The sequence below is a fragment of the Pan troglodytes genome, chromosome 17 (assembly GCF_028858775.2).
Source record: "Pan troglodytes isolate AG18354 chromosome 17, NHGRI_mPanTro3-v2.0_pri, whole genome shotgun sequence".
Taxonomy (NCBI): Eukaryota; Metazoa; Chordata; class Mammalia; order Primates; family Hominidae; genus Pan; species Pan troglodytes.
In genome coordinates, this window is record NC_072415.2 from 65,404,521 (window position 1) to 65,424,660 (window position 20,140).

Below are 20,140 nucleotides of genomic sequence, written 5' to 3' on the forward strand. Positions count from 1 at the left end.
TTATTTTAGAATCTTTATAGTAGTAGAAATTGTTTATCTTGGGATCCATGTGTCCCAAATTATCTCTGACCACTTAAAGTTTGCCAGGTCCTCCTGAGTTTTAAAACAAAACAGACACACAAAACCCCTCTGTACTTTAACACAGAAAAAAGACTTTACTGAGAAGTACAGCTTTAGGAAAGATCACTGGAGATGAGAGGTCATAAACTATTTCTAAGGATAAAATATCCTATTTCCAGAAAAATCTGATGTTCAAGAGATTCCAACTGGGGTCATGGTGAGACCATCATTAAAGATGCAAATCGGATTACAAGTGGAGACAAATTCCACCAAAGTCTGAAGTAGAAAGTTTGTAGTTGTTAACAGTTTCTGATAAAATGTATATAATTTTGAAATATTTCAAATTCTAAGATAAAAGTTTTACATGTTTACATGTTGATGGGCAGAATAAAGTTTCCAAAAGATGATGCCTTTGTTTTGTTTCTGTGTTCGATGAAAGTATCTTAAAACAGCACAATATAAAATTTTTTGCTACTTTCTGGATTTTAGTACTTTCATGTTAATTTCTGTTAAGAATCATAAATCATTTTTTTCCAACTTTAATTTACTATAGTACATTTTTCTGTGTATGAATTCATGATTCAATGTGTACGATTATTAGGTTATATAAAACAAATTTGTTGAAATGAGCAGTAAAGTTGCGAAATATTGAGTTTAAGATGAAATATGGTTTGAAATGGAATACCAAAATGTAGAAATCTAGCAAAACAAGATGTTCTCATGTAGATTCAAGAGCTTAGACATGCAAAATAAATTCTGACATCAACAAAAGACAACACTTTATTACTAAGGTCTTTGCAAAAAACGAGGGCTACGAGAAATTGGGACGTGACTAAAAAGAGCAACATACTAAAATATGAACCGAGAAGATAAAAATGTACTGCAGTAATAAGCAGAGCTCTCGTGGGCAATTAGATAGCTGTCTTTCACACAGGCTTTCCTTTAAAAAAAAAATCACCTTAGCAAGTACTGGTCTATGTGCACTAGAGGGACAGGCTTCCCCCCGACACGCTGTGCTTGTCCTGTAGACCCTGCCTGGTGGGTCTTCTGTTATCCCACCATCGTGTCATACTTCCACAGTGACGTGAGGTCTCTAGGTGCAGCACACAGTACAAACACACATTCGTGGATTCTGCCAGATCCATGGCATGATGTCTGGCCAGGCCTATGTTTTCTCTCTCCCACAGATGCTGCAGTGTTTTCAAAACAGGGCTAGGCAATCCCCTCTCTCTCCTGATTGCCTGGGAGGAAGACCCAGCCTAATGGCGGCAGAAGTCCAGTCTCTGTACCACAGGCGTGTCACAAATAATACCTGATGATGCAGTGTCACCGTTTAAGTTTTCTTCCTTTTATCATAAGGGAAAGAGAGGGCCCACTTCAAAATGGGGGTGTAAAGTGAGTTGCCACAACAGATTGTGACAGATTTATTACTATTTGTCATGGTAAATATGTATCAAAGAAAACATATAAGTGTCTTATGTAGTCATAATCACTCCAAAGGAAACCTTTTATTATCTCCAATCTTTTAGTATCTGTTATACAAATACTCATACATACTGAAACAAATTTAAGAAGTATCTCTTATCAAATAGTCATAATTTTATTTGAGCTTTAAAAAAAGCATGGCAGAGGTCTAAAAATATAGAAATACAGATCTGCTAGTAGAAAAGTGTGACCGTGTCTACTGCAGACCTTTTTTGGAATCAAGTTAAAATAAATATTTTGTGTGGTGGTAAGCCATGTGGATCTTGTTGTAAGTAATAAGCAATTGATATTTACAACAAAGCTTACATAAACTAAGTTAAATTGCTATGAAAATAGAGCTGAGATTTTTTTAGGTAATGAGTAAATGGATGATTAAATTATAAAATTACCTAAACTTGTTCTTCTTGCTCAAAAAATTGCAATAAAAATTTCATTTTGAATTGTATTTTCTTCCTCCTATTTCAGAAAAAAGGCTATTCATCAAAATGTTTCATAAGGACCATGAAAACATTTAGTCAAGATAAATCTTCTAAGAAGAGTAAATCCTAAACTGACCACTAAAAACAGAAAATTAAATAGAATAAAACTAAATTCCTAATTCCCAAGTTTTGTTTATTGGGAAAGAAAGGAAAATTATTTTTATATTTCTGAATGTATCACGACATAGCAGCAACACCTAAATTGTCTTAACAGCAAAGAAAACACTATACCAGTAAAATTTTCTAAAGGGGCCAGTTAGCTATAGGGAAATACTTAAAAATTTACAACGAATTATGAAAATTGTTGTTGACAGTGATTTAGCATATATATACCATCCAATGCCACACCAATGCACTCCTTAGAAATTGTCTAGATTTCTGCCTAATCTTAGCATTGGATAAAACAAGTTAATTTGAATACAAAGCATAAGGAGGGTAGGATAGCTTTAAGTTTTTTATGGCTTTTATAGGACAGTTATTCCATTGTTTCAGAACATTCAAAGGTCCACTAAATGCATTTAATATTGTCCATATTAAGTTCAGGCATGTTTAAAATGTAAACAGCTGTTAGGACTATATCATTTGAAGTTGTCATAAAACCTATTAAAAGCTAAAGTTTCATCAACATTAAATCCACCCCTAACTTCAAGCTTAAAATATGCTTATAAAATCCTTTGGGCATATAAGTCAATTTCATTACAACACAGAAATTCAAACAATAAACAACTGAGTACAATTTTAAGTGACTTATTGCTAGTTGAAAGTGACTATACACCATTGGCCATCTTATTTACACAATATTTTTCTATATTTATGAATAATTTTGTGATGCTTCTTCAACATCACCAACTCTATGATAATCAGCATACAAAATTTACTCTTTTTCCTGATAAGACTTATTCTGATATATTCATTTAATAATTGTTTGGATGAGCTGAACTGAAATCAAGTCAAATACACAGGTGTTTGGGTTAATCTAATCTTAGCACATTTGCAAGACCTATTATTCTTCCAATACATTAAAAATGAAATGAAACTAATATGCAAGCATTGATTGGTAATATACTTTAAGAAATCTAAATATGATTTTATTTTAAAGTATGAAAACAATAAGGCTCATTAGCATTCTTTTCAAAGAATACTAGTACTCTACAGAATTAAATCAAAACTTTATATCACAGCAAGGAAGAATGAAAAAAAGGAGGAAGGATAAAGAAACAAAGAAAGAAGAGAGGAAACTATGTTTTCATTTTATATGAGGAGAAAATTACTAGAAATGGACTAGTCCTAAACAAAATTAAATACAATTATCTAGGAACATAAGAATTCAAAATATGATATCATGTATTGAGTTGTGATCACAACCAACTTTTGCTGTGCTAGGGACCTGGGGGTGGGTGGGGGATATCAGCAACTTCTGCATAGAGCTCCAGCTATTAAAAAGACCCAGAATGCTCTTGGTTACAGCTGACTACTTCTAGTTGTCACCTGGTAGTAAAGACACAAATGGCTACTGATGCAGCTACCTTTGCAGCCTTTATTCAGCAACCTCTCCAGAAAATAGAGACATTCTTCCTGCACTCTGGGCTGAAACCCATGTAAATTTTTCCTAAATCCTCTCCACAAATCTCCTTTCGCATGCAAATCCATAAATCATCATAATACTGACAAAGAATTTAACCAACACATGAAACTAATACTCATTCTCTTGAAAGCCCTGTACAGGTAAAACTCCTCAAACTTCAGGCACCTTTTCAAGGCTCTCTTTAGAGCTTAACCTGCTGAATATCAACATAACCACCCAGTCTTCCAGGATGTGCAATTAGTCACTCCAATGTGGGTCAGGTGGCTGGATGTGCAGGTCATTTCTACCTCATCCACCTTCTAGATAAACGTGCTGCTCTGGGCGCATGGAAACTCATTTACTTCTATCTCCTTCCCATCAATATAAAACAGAACAAAATAAGCAATATACAAAGCAGAAACAAGCAGTACTTACTGAAGATGGCAAACCTGGAGGAACTTTTCGAACTTTCTTTGTCTGTACCTCTGAAAGAAAATGAAGATGCTTTCAGCTCCCAAATGCCCATTTTCCTAACTAAGATAGATTAAACCACAAAGACTTCTAGATGATACCACATTTCCTTAAATCATTACCTTAGCAAACTGTAGTTACCACGATCACATTCGATTCTAGCAGAAATCAAATTCTGCTTTGTTCATAAAAATGAAGATATTTAACTTTTTGCTACTTTGATCTTTTAATAGCTTCCTTATGGGTGCAGCTAAGAGAAAACTAGACATAAGCAGACACCAAAAAAGTTCTGCTACCATAAGTTGTTAACGTACCTACTCAGTGTACTAGGGGGGAAGTCTCCAGGCTGACAACTGAGCCAAATTTTATGGTTTTCTTGGGGTGGGAGGTAGGATGGGGGGGCGATATTTTAAAGAAAGAAAGAAAAAAAGAAAAAGGCATAATCATCCCTCAGGCATTCAAACAAAGGAATACCTTACCCATGGCACTACTGTGAAGAGGCCTCCTTCGGGGATTATTGCTAGAATACTGATAGTACTGGGAACCAGGTTTGGTGGGCGAAAGGGTTCCTGGGTTGCCCATATCCATGTCACCTCCAAGGAGACTCTGCTAAAAGGTTAAAAGGGGAAAACAAACATATAAGGTTAATTTTTTACTTTCACCACCTCCCAACTGATTGTTAGTACTTAAACCAATGCAATAAAGCAAACAGCATCTGCTAAGCTGAGACAATTAAAACAAAACAAAAACCCAAAAGAAAGGCAGTCTAAGAAGCTATCACAAAGTTTGTGAATTTTTAATTCTTTACTTTTAGGAGGAAAGTAGATGATTCCCTTTAAACAATATTTTTTTTAAGTCTTTTAAGATGACTCACGTTTTCATTTCACAAAACAAATGGCATTTATATAAGACTAATGTTTCCTTTCTCTAGACTGAGGCTCATATCTGGGAACTATTCATCCCCTTCCTTAACAAGAAGAATCTCATTTTGTGAATGCACACAACTTCCCCCGGCTGCATACACTGGGGGTAAGTGTAGCCTATGAACTCGACTGAGAACCCTGCCTCTCTGTACCGCATATCGTGATTCTCCACGAACTGACATAGCACCCACAGAAGAGAAAATGCCAACTGAACCAAGAGGAAATTCAAATCCTCACACTAACTCTCAAAATTACAGAAATAGCAGATATTCCACGCTAACAGCCACAAAGGACTTCAGAATGCCCTCTTGAGGTCTATCGGAAGCTAAGACACATCCCACAGATTAAACATTTACCTGAACACTAGAAAACTTCCACAATAACCTATCACAGTGTGACAATTATTAAACTTCTAAAAATGATGACATCAGAAAGATTATATAATATCACATTTTCTAAAAACTACATAGAAACTTACCCATAATATATAAATCGCCTGATTATACTCTGCATTGAACACATTGTTCTTTTAATTATTCTGATATGCAATAAAACAAGAGTAGATAGTACCATTTATATTAAGAACAAATTTACTATTTAATAAAGAAATTTTAAAATTAAGTACTAAAAATCTAACTTTATCGTTACTTGTAATCAACTTTTACTGACTGAACTAATTACTGTCCTTGATAAAGTACAGAATGTGTTTTCCCTAATCTAAATTCTAATCACCATGTCACTCACAACAGACTTAGGGATGCTTCACTAACACACTATTCACATGCAAAATACTCTAAATAGGCCAATTATGACTCTGCCCCTGTTCCCTGGTTAACCCGCTGAGAACTGAAAAATTTCACAAGGCAGTCACCAACTAAAACAAAGGGTCCTTGTTTTAAATTAAGACAGTCTTTTTGATTCCTAAATAGCTCAACAAAGTGGCATGTCTTCTAGTGAAAGCAGTTGGTCAAATATGACCCATAAGCTGGAAAATCAAAAATTCAAACCTCCCCTTTCCACCGCCATATAGCTAAATATCATAAAGAGAACCTCTCTATTCCAAGGGGTTTTTCTGAGTGTTGGATGAGTCATATATAAAGGACTAATCAGCTACTGACAAGCTCGCCTTTACTGATTCCAGTTTAAGACTTTTTCAAGAGATATGTAATAAACATTACTTCAAAATACAACTTCAAGGATGAGATTTCAGATTGAAAGCACATTTTGAGTAATAAACTCATTGCTAGTATCTTAATGTTTACCACATAAATACCTGATAAAACCAGATTTATCAGATAAAAATCTGACATCTGCATGCTCAACTATTGCCTCTTTTGAACTTATGAGACATATTAAAACACTACACAATGACAAACTAAAACATAAGGCTTATTATAATAAAGTTTTGCATAAATCAGAAATCTAGTAACAAACAATTTATCATTTAGGAGTGGCATTCAAAAATTTTTGAATCTCAACCTAAATTTCACTCTTCGCATTTCTTATTAACAAAGAAAGTTACAGTGAAGTCTGTGTCCAAGTTTTCTTTGAAATTTCCATCAATAAAGCTGTGAATGATTTGAAATCACAACCTCCTTACAGTTTGGTAAATCTACGAATGAGTCTTCATTTCACTGGAAAGAGGAGTTTGAAAATAACTTTGTATTCTAGACACAAATCACCCCTATTTCTTCATTTTTCTTTTTCTAGAAGTATATTAAATATTCAGAAAACGGCTAAGCAAATATGTTGAAATGCTTGCATGTGTTTTTAAATGAGTTTAACCATTGGTTAATTCCTCTTGGTCCTGGTGGCAAAGGTTTTCACTCTCAAGAAATTAAATGCATTCAAGGGGTCAACCTAAAAACACACACTTGCTATACTGTCTTTTAGCAGCATTCACAATAGAGCTGTGAAAAATATAAAATAACTACAAAACAGCTACAGGCTGTGGTTGACCTTATTGTTGTTAACTTAAAAGAAAATAATTTCATGGGCCAGTCATAATAAATCACGCATCCAGCTCTTACATATGCAGGCGCAAGGACTATGTGCAGTAACATAGCACTAGGACCAGATAGCACTTACAAACCTTTAGTGGTTCCTGTTAATCTTTATTTTTTTCACAAAGCACATTCCTGTTTCTTTCTCCTTAGACCTGTTTGTTCCTATTTCTTTCTCACTTGGACAATAGAATCATTCTTCTAAAGCAACAAAAATAAACATTTCCTCACATTTAAGGGGGCCCTAAACACCTCCTTAGGGAAAATGAAGATAAAAATATATGTGTTCTTATTGTAGAGTATACTTATAAAGCGAACAATGACCATTTACTATTGTCTGGCCTTTACGTCACATACTTAACTCTCTGTAGCAATGAGAAAGATAAATTTTCCACTGGCTGAAAAACCTGAGTTTATGAATTTTAAAAAGTGAATGGCGTTTGATTTAAAGTAAATTAAATTTTGCACAAAATGGATAACGTATTTGTTTATATTATGAATTTACCTGCATATATAGATATAGCTCTGAAGACAAGTTTCTGCTTAATAAAAGTTAAGCTTGAAAACTTATCTACTTTCAAAATGGGCAAATTCATCCTGGCCTTAAATAGGATTATAATGGTTTTAGGTTTTTCACATTGTGCAAGCTCATGTTCTGCGGTTATGCTGGGTCCCAGTAGTAGGCTGCCCGAATCTGCCAGGAAACACTGGAGGCAGATGTGGCATCTGGCAGAGCTAACCTGTAAATCTTAAACCCATAGTTTAGCATTTTGCTTAACTGTCCACAGTGTGATGAGACAAGCCCTTCCCCTTACTCGCTCCTATTTTTTTTCCCAAAAGACCTAAAATACCGTAACCAAAGAATAAAACACACTGACTTTATCAACCAGGTTGGAATGTTTTGGGGTTCACCCTCTGCAGCCAATTCCCCTGCAAATGGCCATTCCTAACTTGGCCATTCAAATCCCCAAATACAGCACTCTGTGAGTGTCTTTTTCAATTAAAATTTTGTTGTTTGTTTTACATCGGATTTGTTTGTTTTACATCAGATATAGGTCTCAGAATGTCTTTCGAACACATTCTCAACCCTGCCCCCATTCCTTTTCAGGGGAGCTTCTTAACAGCCTTGATCAACCACTGAACTTTGCTTATACAACCAAGAAAGCAAACCATGAATTAAACTTGAGTAACAGAAAAGCAGCATATATCTCAAATTAGATTTATAACTGAATGGTAATCAAAAATAGAACTCACTGCTTGAAGCTTAAATTATCAACTTTTTTCTAGTTAAACTAAAATCATCTTGCTCTGAACTATTATTTCATTTCAGTCAGCACTTTAAATGTAATGGGTGGGTGGTACATTTCTAAAAAGGAAGATTATATTTACACTTAATTATAGATATGACTGAGATCAGAGTACGATGAATACTGCTTTTTTGGCTTATAATTAATGCATCTAATAGGTGAATGACCTTGAATTTCAGAGTTGGAAACTGGAAGAGGGGAAAAAAGAAGTAGGAGAAAGAAAATCTCTGGAGAAAAGCAAATGTGCCCCTGGTTTCTCAGGGCTTTCTCGATTCTGCGTCACTCCCATTACGTTGTGATCCGGTATCAGACACAACATCTTGGGGGGATGTTGCAGAACAGAGAAAAGCAGTCTCAGATGAAACCAGATTAAGCTCCTTTTCTGAACTATTGCCAAATGCTTGTGAGTCTAATTCATGTTTGGGTATTCTAGTACTCACACAGCTGCAATTCCATTCTTTCATCACAAACCTAAGTGATGTATAGTGGCTTTGTATGGTGAACTGACTCTATAAAGCCAGGATTTTTAAAAATGTTAATATGGAAAAAAAATCTGAACCACTATAAAACCTATGAATGCAAAATATATGTGTAGGTATCTACCAGACTTTGTGGCATTAAATGCAAAATACACATTGAGTGAAATTACAAGTTAGATTTGTTTAAAATACCTTTTATCACAACCTAGGTCATTTCTACATAGTTAATTCTGCACAGAATCGGGTTTTCAAAGACACTGCTGAATAAGATTCCTAACAGCCATGGGGAAGTTTCTGTAAATCCCTGTCGAATAGTTGCTGCTGAATGTGCCATTCTGACCACAGAAGGGCCATTGCTGACTTACTACAGTAGCAGGAGGGGGGCGATAATTTTGCTGCTGTTGGCACTTACTCTGCAACCTAGAATATATCTCGCACCAAAGGGCAATGAAGAACACAATATTTCCACCTGTCCACTTTTGAACTTCAAAGCTCAAAATTGAAGGTCAGTCTTTGGACAGTCTTCTTTCCTGATTCCTGAAGGTCCAAGAGTACACCTTTATAATTTATTTTTATTTCTGTCCTATGCTTGGTTTCAACAAAAGAGGACTTGGGCAACTTACAAAGACTAAGATATCTTGCAAATCAGGGACTTAAAAAACTGCTGTGCTGCAGAGAAATACAAATTATTGAAATTATTATTTAGCAAACATTTTTAAAGGTTTTTTGTCAGTGTTTTTTATTTCTACATTAAACATATCATGCACATTGTGTCTGTAACAAGTCAGAAGTAGAAGTCAAATCTATTAAGGAAAGAGGGAGGGCTTTAAGGTCAGACCAATCTGGTTGAACCTTAGCTCAAAGAAATACAGACAATGTATTTGGGGGTGAGTTATGCAACTGCTCTAAACCATATTTTCTTCCTGTGTAAAAAGGGACTAATAAGAGCTCTACCATAGGGTTATCAGGAATAGATGAAACAACATATGTAAAATGTTCCGCAGAGCCAGGGTCCAGCACAGAGCTTACCTCTTCCTTATGTCCCACACAAAACAGTCCCATATTACAATCCACTGATTATTATTGAAAAGATGCACCAAAAGTTATGAGTGATCATTAGATTCTCTATTTTCAGATTAAAAAGTACAAGCTGTGATAATAATTTGGAAAAGTTACTATAAAAAGTTAAAAATGAGTTATATATGGGAGTCTACATAACAAAGATGATAGCCTTATGGCCTAGAGCTACACTGGCAACAAGAAATGACTAGGTTTTTTCCATATTTAATAAAGAAATTGCCCAACAATCTTCATAATTAAATTTAAGTGGCCATGTTCCTGGAAATGCCACAAGGATGAGTTCAGTGGCTCCTTTAATTTTGTTTTTGCACGCATGAGCAAACTGCTACTGTTAATTCAACTATAGGTAAGATCAAAACTAGTTACAGTTAACCAACTAGATATACAAAAATAAGAAATGTGTTATATGCGATAGAATTTCATAAATCTTGTGATGTTACATTCGAACTCTTGCTACAGTATTGGTCACTGATAAATAACCTCAAATATGGTTCAATTTTGTGTTTTGCCGCTTACGAGGGTAATTATAGGCATTTAATGAACTTTTATGTTATACTTATCAAGTGTTGTTTTAAAAAAAAATCTTTTACTTCTCCATGACATCACAAAAAAATAAAAATAAATGAATGCACTCCATAGGTTTGGTTGGAAATGTACGTAATTCCCAAAGAAATCAATTGCCTTAAACAAAATTATTTATTTTAGTAGTGATTGTATTTCACCAAACACTCAAAAATTCAAATACATTGTCTTTCCTTATAAGGAAACACACCACCTTATATTTAAATGTCATAATGTGATACAAAGGTTGCCATGGTAACTAGTACTTAATGTATAACAGAGTTAACAGTCAAGTAAAGACTCATGCATTTTGGTATGGAAATTACAACTGCCCAAGGGTTGGCCAGGTTTACGCATATACCTATTTGACTCTCATATTTTTAAAAAAGAATATATTATTTATTGTATACACTAAAGAGAGGAGGTTTTTTGATGGTTTCTGAAAATCCATTCTGGAATCCCAGGTCATCTATTACATATTAAAAGGGGGATTATATTTGTTGGCAGGAAGGTAGAAATTTAGCAAAAAGAAAACATTGAGTCAATCAGTAACCTATAATAAAAAATGGATTTGAAGAAATCTTATGTAAACAATACAGAATTTAAGAAAACTATCTTCTTTGTCAGTTTAAGCTCCTTCTCAGTTCAGGAAGTTCATTTAATATATAATTCACTATGTAGTGAGTTGATATGCTATAATCACTACTTGCCTTAAAAATGTTTCCTTCAGCAATTTTGTGCCAAAGTAAAAATAGAACAATTTGAATATGACCTGTTAACATACTAGGGAATTAGCAACACTTTTGCTAATTTATATTTATAAATATAAACATGTAGCTATAATAAATGTGCTGAAAAATATATTTGGCCAGGTTGCTATTTTAGCAAAATAAAGGCATATCAAACTGTCACAAGTCAGTCTTCATCATATTGGGTGGAAGTTCCATTTCAAGGTTGTTGTAAATATCTGCCCCTCTGAGCAACGATATATGACAGCCATTTTTATGTAGGTTGGCCTCCCTGGAAACAGGAAGCAGGGTCATGTGGCCTACCCAGCACCCCACATAAAGGCTCAATTATAGCCTAATGGCCAACTCTGTAAGATATCACTAAAATAAAGTGTCCCACTAACAATCTGCACCTGTAAATAAGGTGACACCTCCATCACATGATGGGCGGAAATTGAGATTATCTGGAGAAGTAGTAAATGCTCAATGTAATCTTCAACTCATCCTGAAATTATTTAAGTCCTGACATTCCTTCCAAAGCTATGCACAGCTTTAAGCCAGTCTGCACTCGATGAGCACTAACTCTTTACCTCCCAAGATTCTTTCTTGAATATCTGACCAAGAGTATATGGCGTAAAGGTCAAACTAGAGGATATGGCAGCTAAAAGAGGAAATGACTTCTTCATGTTTTAACTTTCTACAGTGCCTGGCGCAGAGATCTGCCATGGCAAATGCTCGCTAAATATTGAAGTAAATGCAGAACTAATGCTATTGATCAAATCGAGGTCTTAAATAACTACTGTGCTTCTGTTTTTTAGCATAAATCTTATCTTTGAGGCATTCCAACTACTACTGCTGCTCATCATAACCACCATAGTATTAGCATAGGTAGTAATAGTAGTATGAGGAGGAGGATGGGTGGATGTGAATATAAGAAGAGTGGCAAGGACGGTAGGTATAGCAGGAGCAGCAGCAGCTACAAGTCACAGTGTCTGCTAAGTGCCAGGCACAGGTGCAGATCCTTTACATGCTAACAAGGCAGATGCTACAAACCCCAATGCAGAGATGGGGACATTCAGAGTGGTTATGTGACCTGACCAATGCCATGTGGCTGGCAAGCAGTGGAGCCAAGCTGGGAATTCAGTTAGGCTTGACGTCAAAGCCTATGCTAGTTCTCTGCTCCACACTCACCCGCTATCTTCTGTAAACTTGTTTTTTCTCCCTCTCCCACAACCATTAGAAGGCTCATTTTTAAGTCAAGAGCTTATCCTAAAATTTACTTCATAGGAGCCCACCTAATTAAGTAGGGTCAGACAAGCCCTGGTGTGAGTGCCACTTACCCACTGGATAATCCTGGACAATCTGTCTAACCTTGGTGGGCAAACCTCCTTGCCTGGGAAATGTTGTATAAGAATGCCTACCCATGGTAAGAATTCAGTTAGATAATACAAAGTGCTTAGCAAAGTTCCTAGCACTTACTGAGGCTTAATTGTAAGGAGTATATTTAAATATGTTGTACATTTTAAAATCTTACTATATACTAATACAGAATGTGTTATAATGTAAGTTTGGAAGAAATGATATGATGTATGATATATAAGTCATGCATAGATAGATTATATATATTTCTAATAGGCCCAAGACACGTGAGGCTGTAAAACAGCATGCCCGCTTGGACAACTGAAATCTCAGTTCTTTAGTCTGATCCTCCCACTATCTCCACCTCTGCTCTCCACAGCTGCCTGCCATTCATCTTTAATCTTGATCTCCACAATGGGGTCAATCATCTTCTCTAAAAAGGTTCAAATTCTTTTTCTTTTTGTTTATTATTATTTCTTTTCCCCCAGTCTTCTTTCATTTCAGTCCTCTTCCTTCTAGACATTTCCTTCCACTTCATCTGAAAAATTCAACTGTTGTAACATTTATAGCCTTGTATGGAAAGTAACTATTTTTCCTCCTTTCTAATCTGTGGGATCCTCAAGGGCAGAAAGTGAGCTCTGATCATCTTTGTATTCCTGGCATCCAACAGGGTGGGCCCCGGTACACATTATGCCCTCAGTAAAGGCCAACTGGATAAGATAATTTATTAGCTATGGAAGATGCTTGCATGATTTCAACCATCCCTAGTATAAATATGCCTTCTCCATCTCTACCCAGTAGACACGTAATTCCTCCATCTCTATATTCAGTCTTGTCCTCAGCGTTCCTCCTGTGCCTCTGGAGTGGTTTTTAAGAACATCACCTCATGAATGCTTCATACAAAACATAAAATTTGATCCTTAATATGCAAAAGGCTCAATGCCCCTTTTCCACAAAACTTCTGCTGATTCCTAATTACACTCTCAGTACTTTAAAGTACATTTGAAGAGTAAGAACTTGTAATGTCTGTGAGGAAATCAGTTGTATGTTTTTCTAGACACATGATGGCTTACCTTTGTTCTTATCTATGACAGGTTTGGTTGAAAATGGTTAAATTTCTATAGTACATGGGGCTATTAAATGGTTCATCATTCACCCAAAGGGCCCGGTTCTAAAAAGAATTTGGAACAGTTGGGATAATGCAAGCACTGCCCAGGAGAAACAGATTCAGTAGTGCCATATTCTTTCAGTAGAAGAAACATTGCAGGAGAGAGGACAAAGAAATGGCAAGAGAAGGGAATGGTTATTGTGGGAACATAGCATATGAAATAGGTTAGGAGAACTTAAAACAGCTGGCTAAAAAAATGACTTCCCTTAGTAGGTAGCAAGGAAGTCTTAACATGACATTGAGCACTTGGAATCTACCTTCTTAACTACTGACAATAGGCTGGGTCAGCTAGGGTCAAAGCCACAAAAATAGCCATAGGAGACTAGAGACAGAACTTAGATAATCAAGACAACAACTTAAGAATTGAATTAAAATTTTGGTGTGTTTCTTCATAGGAAGTGATATGGCCCCATTTTTCTTAGGCTACACATGCATCAATTTGAACTCTTCCAACAATGCGAACTTTTCCAGAATGGCACCACTAAATACCTAAAAACAATCTTCTAACACTGAGGTCACCAAACATTTTTCTTGAAGGACCAGATAGAAAATATTTTAGTCATTGCTGGCCATGTGGTCTCTGTTGCAAATACCCAACTCTGCCATTGTTACGCTAAATCAACCATACATAATATGTAAATAAACAGGTCAGACAGTGTTCCAGTAAAATTTTATTTATAAAAAGAAGCTGTTGGTTGCATTTGGCCTTAAGCCATAATTTGCTAACCCCGCCCCCCACCCTTTTTTTTTTTTGAGAGAAGTCTCACTCTGCCACCAGGCTGGAGTGCAGTGGCGCAATCTTGGCTCACTGCAACCTCCGACTCCCAGGTTCAAGCGACTCTCCTGCCTCAGCCTCCCGAGTAGCTGGGCTACAGGTGCATGCCACCATGCCCAGCTAATTTTTGTATTTTTAGTTGAGATAGGGTTTCACCATGTTGGCCATGATGGTTTCAATCTCTTGACCTCGTGATCCACCTGCGTTGGCCTCCCAAAGTGCTGGGATTACAGGCCTGAGCCACCACACCTGGCCTGCTAACCCCTTTTCTAAAAGAAAGCTACAGGACATATTCTCAACATTTGATTGCACTGCTGGGATAGAAATGTCATGAGATTTATGGATGCTATCTTCAGACTTCCCTCTCTCCATCATCCAACCTCACCTAGAACACTGGTGCGCTGTGGACAGAATTGGCCTTCTAAAATCCAGAGCTGCTCCTGTTCCTTCAAGCAGACCAAACTTCAGAGCTTGAAAATGCGGAGCCCCCAGCTCCACCCATAGCCAATCTAGTAGTAATCTACCTCCCAGCCCTCTCTTTCCTCTTTCACACATTTCTGCACTAAGATGCACCGAATACCTGCTATGGGCCAGCCACTGTTCTAGGCACTAGGAAGACAGTCCTCATCTGTCTCTTCCCTTCCCTGCAGCCTACCTATAGTCAGAGTCACATGGAATTGCTCACGGTTCCCTAATTACTCTCTTGCTCATACAAACATTTCTCTGCACTTTTACAAAGGCTAACCCCTCTTCCTGGAAGACCCTTTCTTCCCATGCCACAGCAGAGAAGCCACTTGCAAACAACCATGAGGACTGGTCAAATGTCATCTCCTTGAGACTCCTTCCCCAGCTACGCTGGGGAGGTCCGCTCCTCTACCCCGGGCTTCAGGCCACTCCCTATCACAAGGCCTTGGCATTACAGGCAGATGTGGGAGGGAATGTCCTCACTGTTGAGTCCCAAGCACCAGCCTAGGATGCCACTCAGTAAAAGGCATCAATCATAAAAATAACAGCAAATATCTATACAGTGCTTGGTATGCTTCAGGCTGTTGGCTATGCAACTTATTTAATATGAAGAACCCCTCAAGGAGGGGATTCTACTAATACTGCTTTACAAATAAGGTGGCCTGAGGCAGAAATAACTGAAGTATCCACCCAAGATTATCTGAAAAATATTCGAAGATGCATGAATAACCAAACTGTGTGAATTCCACTGATCTTTCTTACATCTTCTGGACTCACACTGTTCCTGGAAATCTCACATCTGAAATTCTCAATAATCAACTCATGCTTTTCCTGAAATCACATGCTTGGAGCCTCCCAACTGTCTTCTCCTGTCTTATCTCCAACGACTGCTAGTTTCAGAACTTCAGCTCTAGTCAAAAGAAAATGGCCAGGTGTAATGGCTCATGCCTGTAATCCCAGCATTTTCAGAGGCCAAGGTGGGAGAATCACTTGAGCCCAAGAGTTCAGGAGTTGGAGGCTGCGGTGAGTTATGATCGCACCACTGCACTCCAGCCTGGGCAACAGAATGAGACTTTGTCTCCAAAAACAAAAACAAAAAAAAAAGAGGAAGGAAGGAAGGAAGGAAGAAAAAAAAAAAAAGAAAAGAAAAGAAAAGAAGAAAACATGTATCTGACCCTGACCTTTGGGCTCCAATGTCCCTTCCACACTGAAACAGGGACTGTCTCTTTTTCGAAATCCATTCCGAACTTGCTTATTCCATAAAATCTTTGTAAAAATAACGGGCCTCCAATCATTCGGTTTACTCAATATTCACACACATAACATTATAACCAGCCTTAAATGCTTATGAGAAAGATGCTGTTAAAATAACAAACAAGCAAATAACTTTACAGAGTTAGAATAGGACTGTGATCTTTAAGTTTCCTTAGAGTAATTGTAGAGCATTTGCATTTATAAATATTCTATTTTCTCTCCACGGATGTAAGACAGAAATATTCTTATTATGTTTTCTTATATTTCTCATTATAAATATATTTAGATATTCAGCATATGACACTGACTTGCTGAACTAGTTCACAAGCCAGTTTAACAAAAATCATGAAAGGATTCAGCAGTATAAACACTTCTAAAAGACCGAAATAATCTTGTATATCAATTTTTAAAAGAAAATCTTTTCACACAAATATTTCCCAGGAAAGTACTTGCATAAATGTGATTGGATGACTCAAAATTAAAGGAGACTTTAATGCAAATTCAAACAAATTCCAAAGAGAGAAAAATGGATAGGGTAGAGAAGACACAAATTCTAAAGCTTATCTGGAATATTAATGCATGATAATAGTTAAGAAAATTTTTACAAAGATGTAAGTTGAGAATATATACATTTTAAACAAAGTAAATTAAAGCAATGTGCGGCTGCTGCCAGATCAGGAAATATTACAGAAAGATTTATGGCAAGGCTGTCATTGAAAAAAAAATCAATGAGAAAATGATAAATTATTCAATAAATGGTAACTAAAGTTTGTTTAGCATTTAAGGGGAAATATTTACGTTTTTGCTTCACACTTCATACTAAAATATGTTTAAATGCAAAGGTTAAAACATAAAAGCCTGAGAATAAAGTATAAGCAATTAAGTAGAGATGGCCTTTGTTAGCTATGACATTAGAGCTAGAAAAATTAGAACATATTGGGACCCAGACTACATACTCGTTTTTCAAAACATTACCCAGCTGGGCGCGGTAGCTCATGTCTGTAATCTCAGCACTTTGGGAGGCCGAGGCAGGTGGATCATTTGAGGTTAGGAGTTGAAGACCATCCTGGCCAACACGGCGAAACCCCATGTCTCTACTAAAAATACAAAAATTAACCAGGCGTGGTAGTGCACACCTGTAATCCCAGCTATTAGAGAGGCTGAGGCAGAAGAATCGCCTGAACCTGGGAGGCGAAGTTTGCAGTGAACCAAGATCTTGCCACTGCACTCCAGCCTGGGCGACAGAGCGACACTCTGTCTCTAAATAAATAAATAAATAAATAAATAAAAATGAAAACATTATCCAAACCATACAAAGTTGAACAAAAATCTTTCTTAACAAATATTTAATGAGAAGATACTCCTAATAAATAAAAAGCTCTTACATTGTAATAAGAATAAAACTAAATAGACTGGGGAAGAACATGAACCATTCCTTTATAAAAGGAATGAATTTGAAATTTGGCAATAAATATATGACAAGCTATCTGGCAAATTAAAATAAGACAAATTTTCAACTGCCAGTGAGGAAGTTCACTTTCATATATAGCTAATGGGAATGTAATCTGGTACAAACTTTCTGGAAGGCAAGTTAAAATGTACTGCAAAATATTAAAAGCATATGCCTTCTGACTTAGAAGTTTCAAGTTAAAAATTTTAACTCTATGGATAATATTGGACAAGTGTACAAAAATACATGTGCATAGATGCCTATGGTAACATTATATCTGTGAAAATTTACAAAAGTCTAGGAGGAGTTTTATTAAATTAATGAAGATATATAAAATAATGTGGTAAATTTACATTTAATGAAAAAGCATGTTTTTAAAAGTAGCTTCTGTAGCACATGACCTGTTTTTCTAAAAAGTATCTTCAAGTTTAACCATTCTCTACAATTCCTTTATCCTCACTCAAATCATGATGTTCATCAGAATATTTCTCATTCTGGCAAATTCTGTGGTTTATATTTGTTATTAAAAATATAACCTGAGTAACTTCACAGAGTCCTCCAAGGGAACTTTAGGTAGCAGCAAAAGGCAGAATGAAGATTATCTTCATTTCAGAAATCTCTCTTGAACTTTGTTTACTGCAGGATAAAGACTAAGGTGATTATATCTGTGCATGCACACACCAGGTGAAAGCTGCCAGGGGAGTCTATCAGATATTCAAGAGCCTTCTACAGAATGTACTGAAAACAAATCTTTCAAGGTCTATATATATGAGACAAGACCACTTGACCGATTTTTAAAAATGTATAAGCTAAGTTGATTTTCATTTTCCACATGGAGACTGTCATTATTTATAATTTACTAATGCACATTAAAAATATATAAGGGCTGGGCATGGTGGCTCATGCCTGTAATCCCAGCACTTTGGGAAATGAGGCAGGCAGATCACAAGGTCAGGAGATCGAGACCATCCTGGCTAATACGGTGAAACTCTGTCTCTACTAAAAATACAAAAAATTAACCAGGTGTGGTGGCATGCACCTGTAGTCCCACCTACTCAAGAGGCTGAGGCAGGAGAATCGCTTGAACTTGGGAGGTGGAGGTTGCAGTGAGCTGAGATCATGCCACTGCACTTCAGCCTAGGCAACAGTGTGAGACTCCATCTCATATATATATATATATATATATATATATATATATATATATATACACACACACACACACACACACACACATATATATATACACACACACATATATATATATGATGGCTGGGCTTAGCAGATGTGTAGATTCTCCTATTGCTGGGTCCCGCTTTTCTGTTAAGGCTTACTTCCTTACTGCTTTTGCCCAAATTATTTCTTGTAGAAGCACTGGATAAATGCCTGCGTTGCTGTGGAGTGAGAACAACTTCAGAGTGGGTCAATTCCGCAAAGCAGAGTGGCAAAAGCAGTGATCATGCTGTTTTCCTCATCTGCCAAAAGTCAGCTCCCTAATGCTCTCCCCCAGCCAACAATGGACCTTAGAGCGAGGCCACCAGCCTTTCAACTGAATAGGCTTTGAGGCACAAACAGGATAAAAATCTAAAGTTTTGGCTGGGCACAGTGGCTCATGCCTATGATCCCAGCACTTTGGGAGGCCAAGGCGAGTGGACCACCTGAGGTCAGGAGTTCAAGACCCGCCTGGCCAACATAGTGAAACCCCATCTCTACTAAAAATATAAAAAAATTAATGATCCACGCCTGTTATTCCAGCTACTGAGGAGGGTGAGGCAGGAGAATCGCTTGAACTCGGAAGGCAGAGGTTGCACTGAGCTGAGATAGTGCCATTGCACTCCAGCCTGGACAACAAGAGCAAAACTCCATCTCAAAAAAAGCAAAACAAAAAACAACAACAAGAAAAAAACTATTTTTGTGTGGGACGAGCTAATTCTAAAATTGTTTATATCTATATATCTATATATCTATAGATATATAGATATATAGATATAAAAAAGACATATATAGACCATGTGGATAGGCCTTCTTTATTTTATAATTCTAAATCTTCTATGAACTGAAAGAAGGAAGACATTTATTTGAGGGGTTTAAAAACCATGAAAAGTGATTCTTGATTTATTTGTTATTTGGCTTTTGTTTTTCTTCAGAAAAGGTAGATATTTATTTATTTGTTCATTTGAAGGTTCACAATCTTTCCCTCAATTGAAAAATTCCAGAAGGTTTGAAAGCTGTAGTTTGTGACAAAACCTGAACTAATGTGAGAATATCTACATATCTACAATTTTTGTTTTTGTCTTACTAGGTGTATCTATTCATATGTTTTGCTATAGAAATAATAATCTATATATACATTGCGGCTGTTTCAGACTTCACTGGAGAGTTACACAGGACATGTTATATACACCATATTAACTTCATAAAATGCAAATGATTCTTAAATTGTGAAATACCTATGGCCCCAAGGGTTCTAAATAAGAAAATGTGGCGTTTAACAGTCCTTTTCCTACAATGTGCTTAAAGGCATGGCTTAAA

The 20,140-nt window shown here is 36.4% G+C and overlaps 1 protein-coding gene across 46 annotated transcripts in view; it reads right to left on the reverse strand.

The window, feature by feature from the left end:
* Positions 1-20,140, reverse strand: part of TCF4 (transcription factor 4) — a 412,677-nt gene that overhangs the window by 122,957 nt on the left and 269,580 nt on the right. For 31 of the 46 annotated variants that reach the window (XM_016933751.4, XM_016933758.4, XM_063795736.1 and 28 more), the window contains 2 exons: positions 4,539-4,668; positions 4,024-4,073 (listed from right to left, as the gene is read on the reverse strand). In XM_016933751.4, the coding sequence (XP_016789240.2) occupies positions 4,024-4,073; positions 4,539-4,668 (180 nt within the window). The remainder of the gene's footprint in view (positions 1-4,023; positions 4,074-4,538; positions 4,669-20,140) is intronic. The other 15 variants (XM_054672283.2, XM_054672279.2, XM_063795732.1 and 12 more) reach the window with 1 other exon arrangement.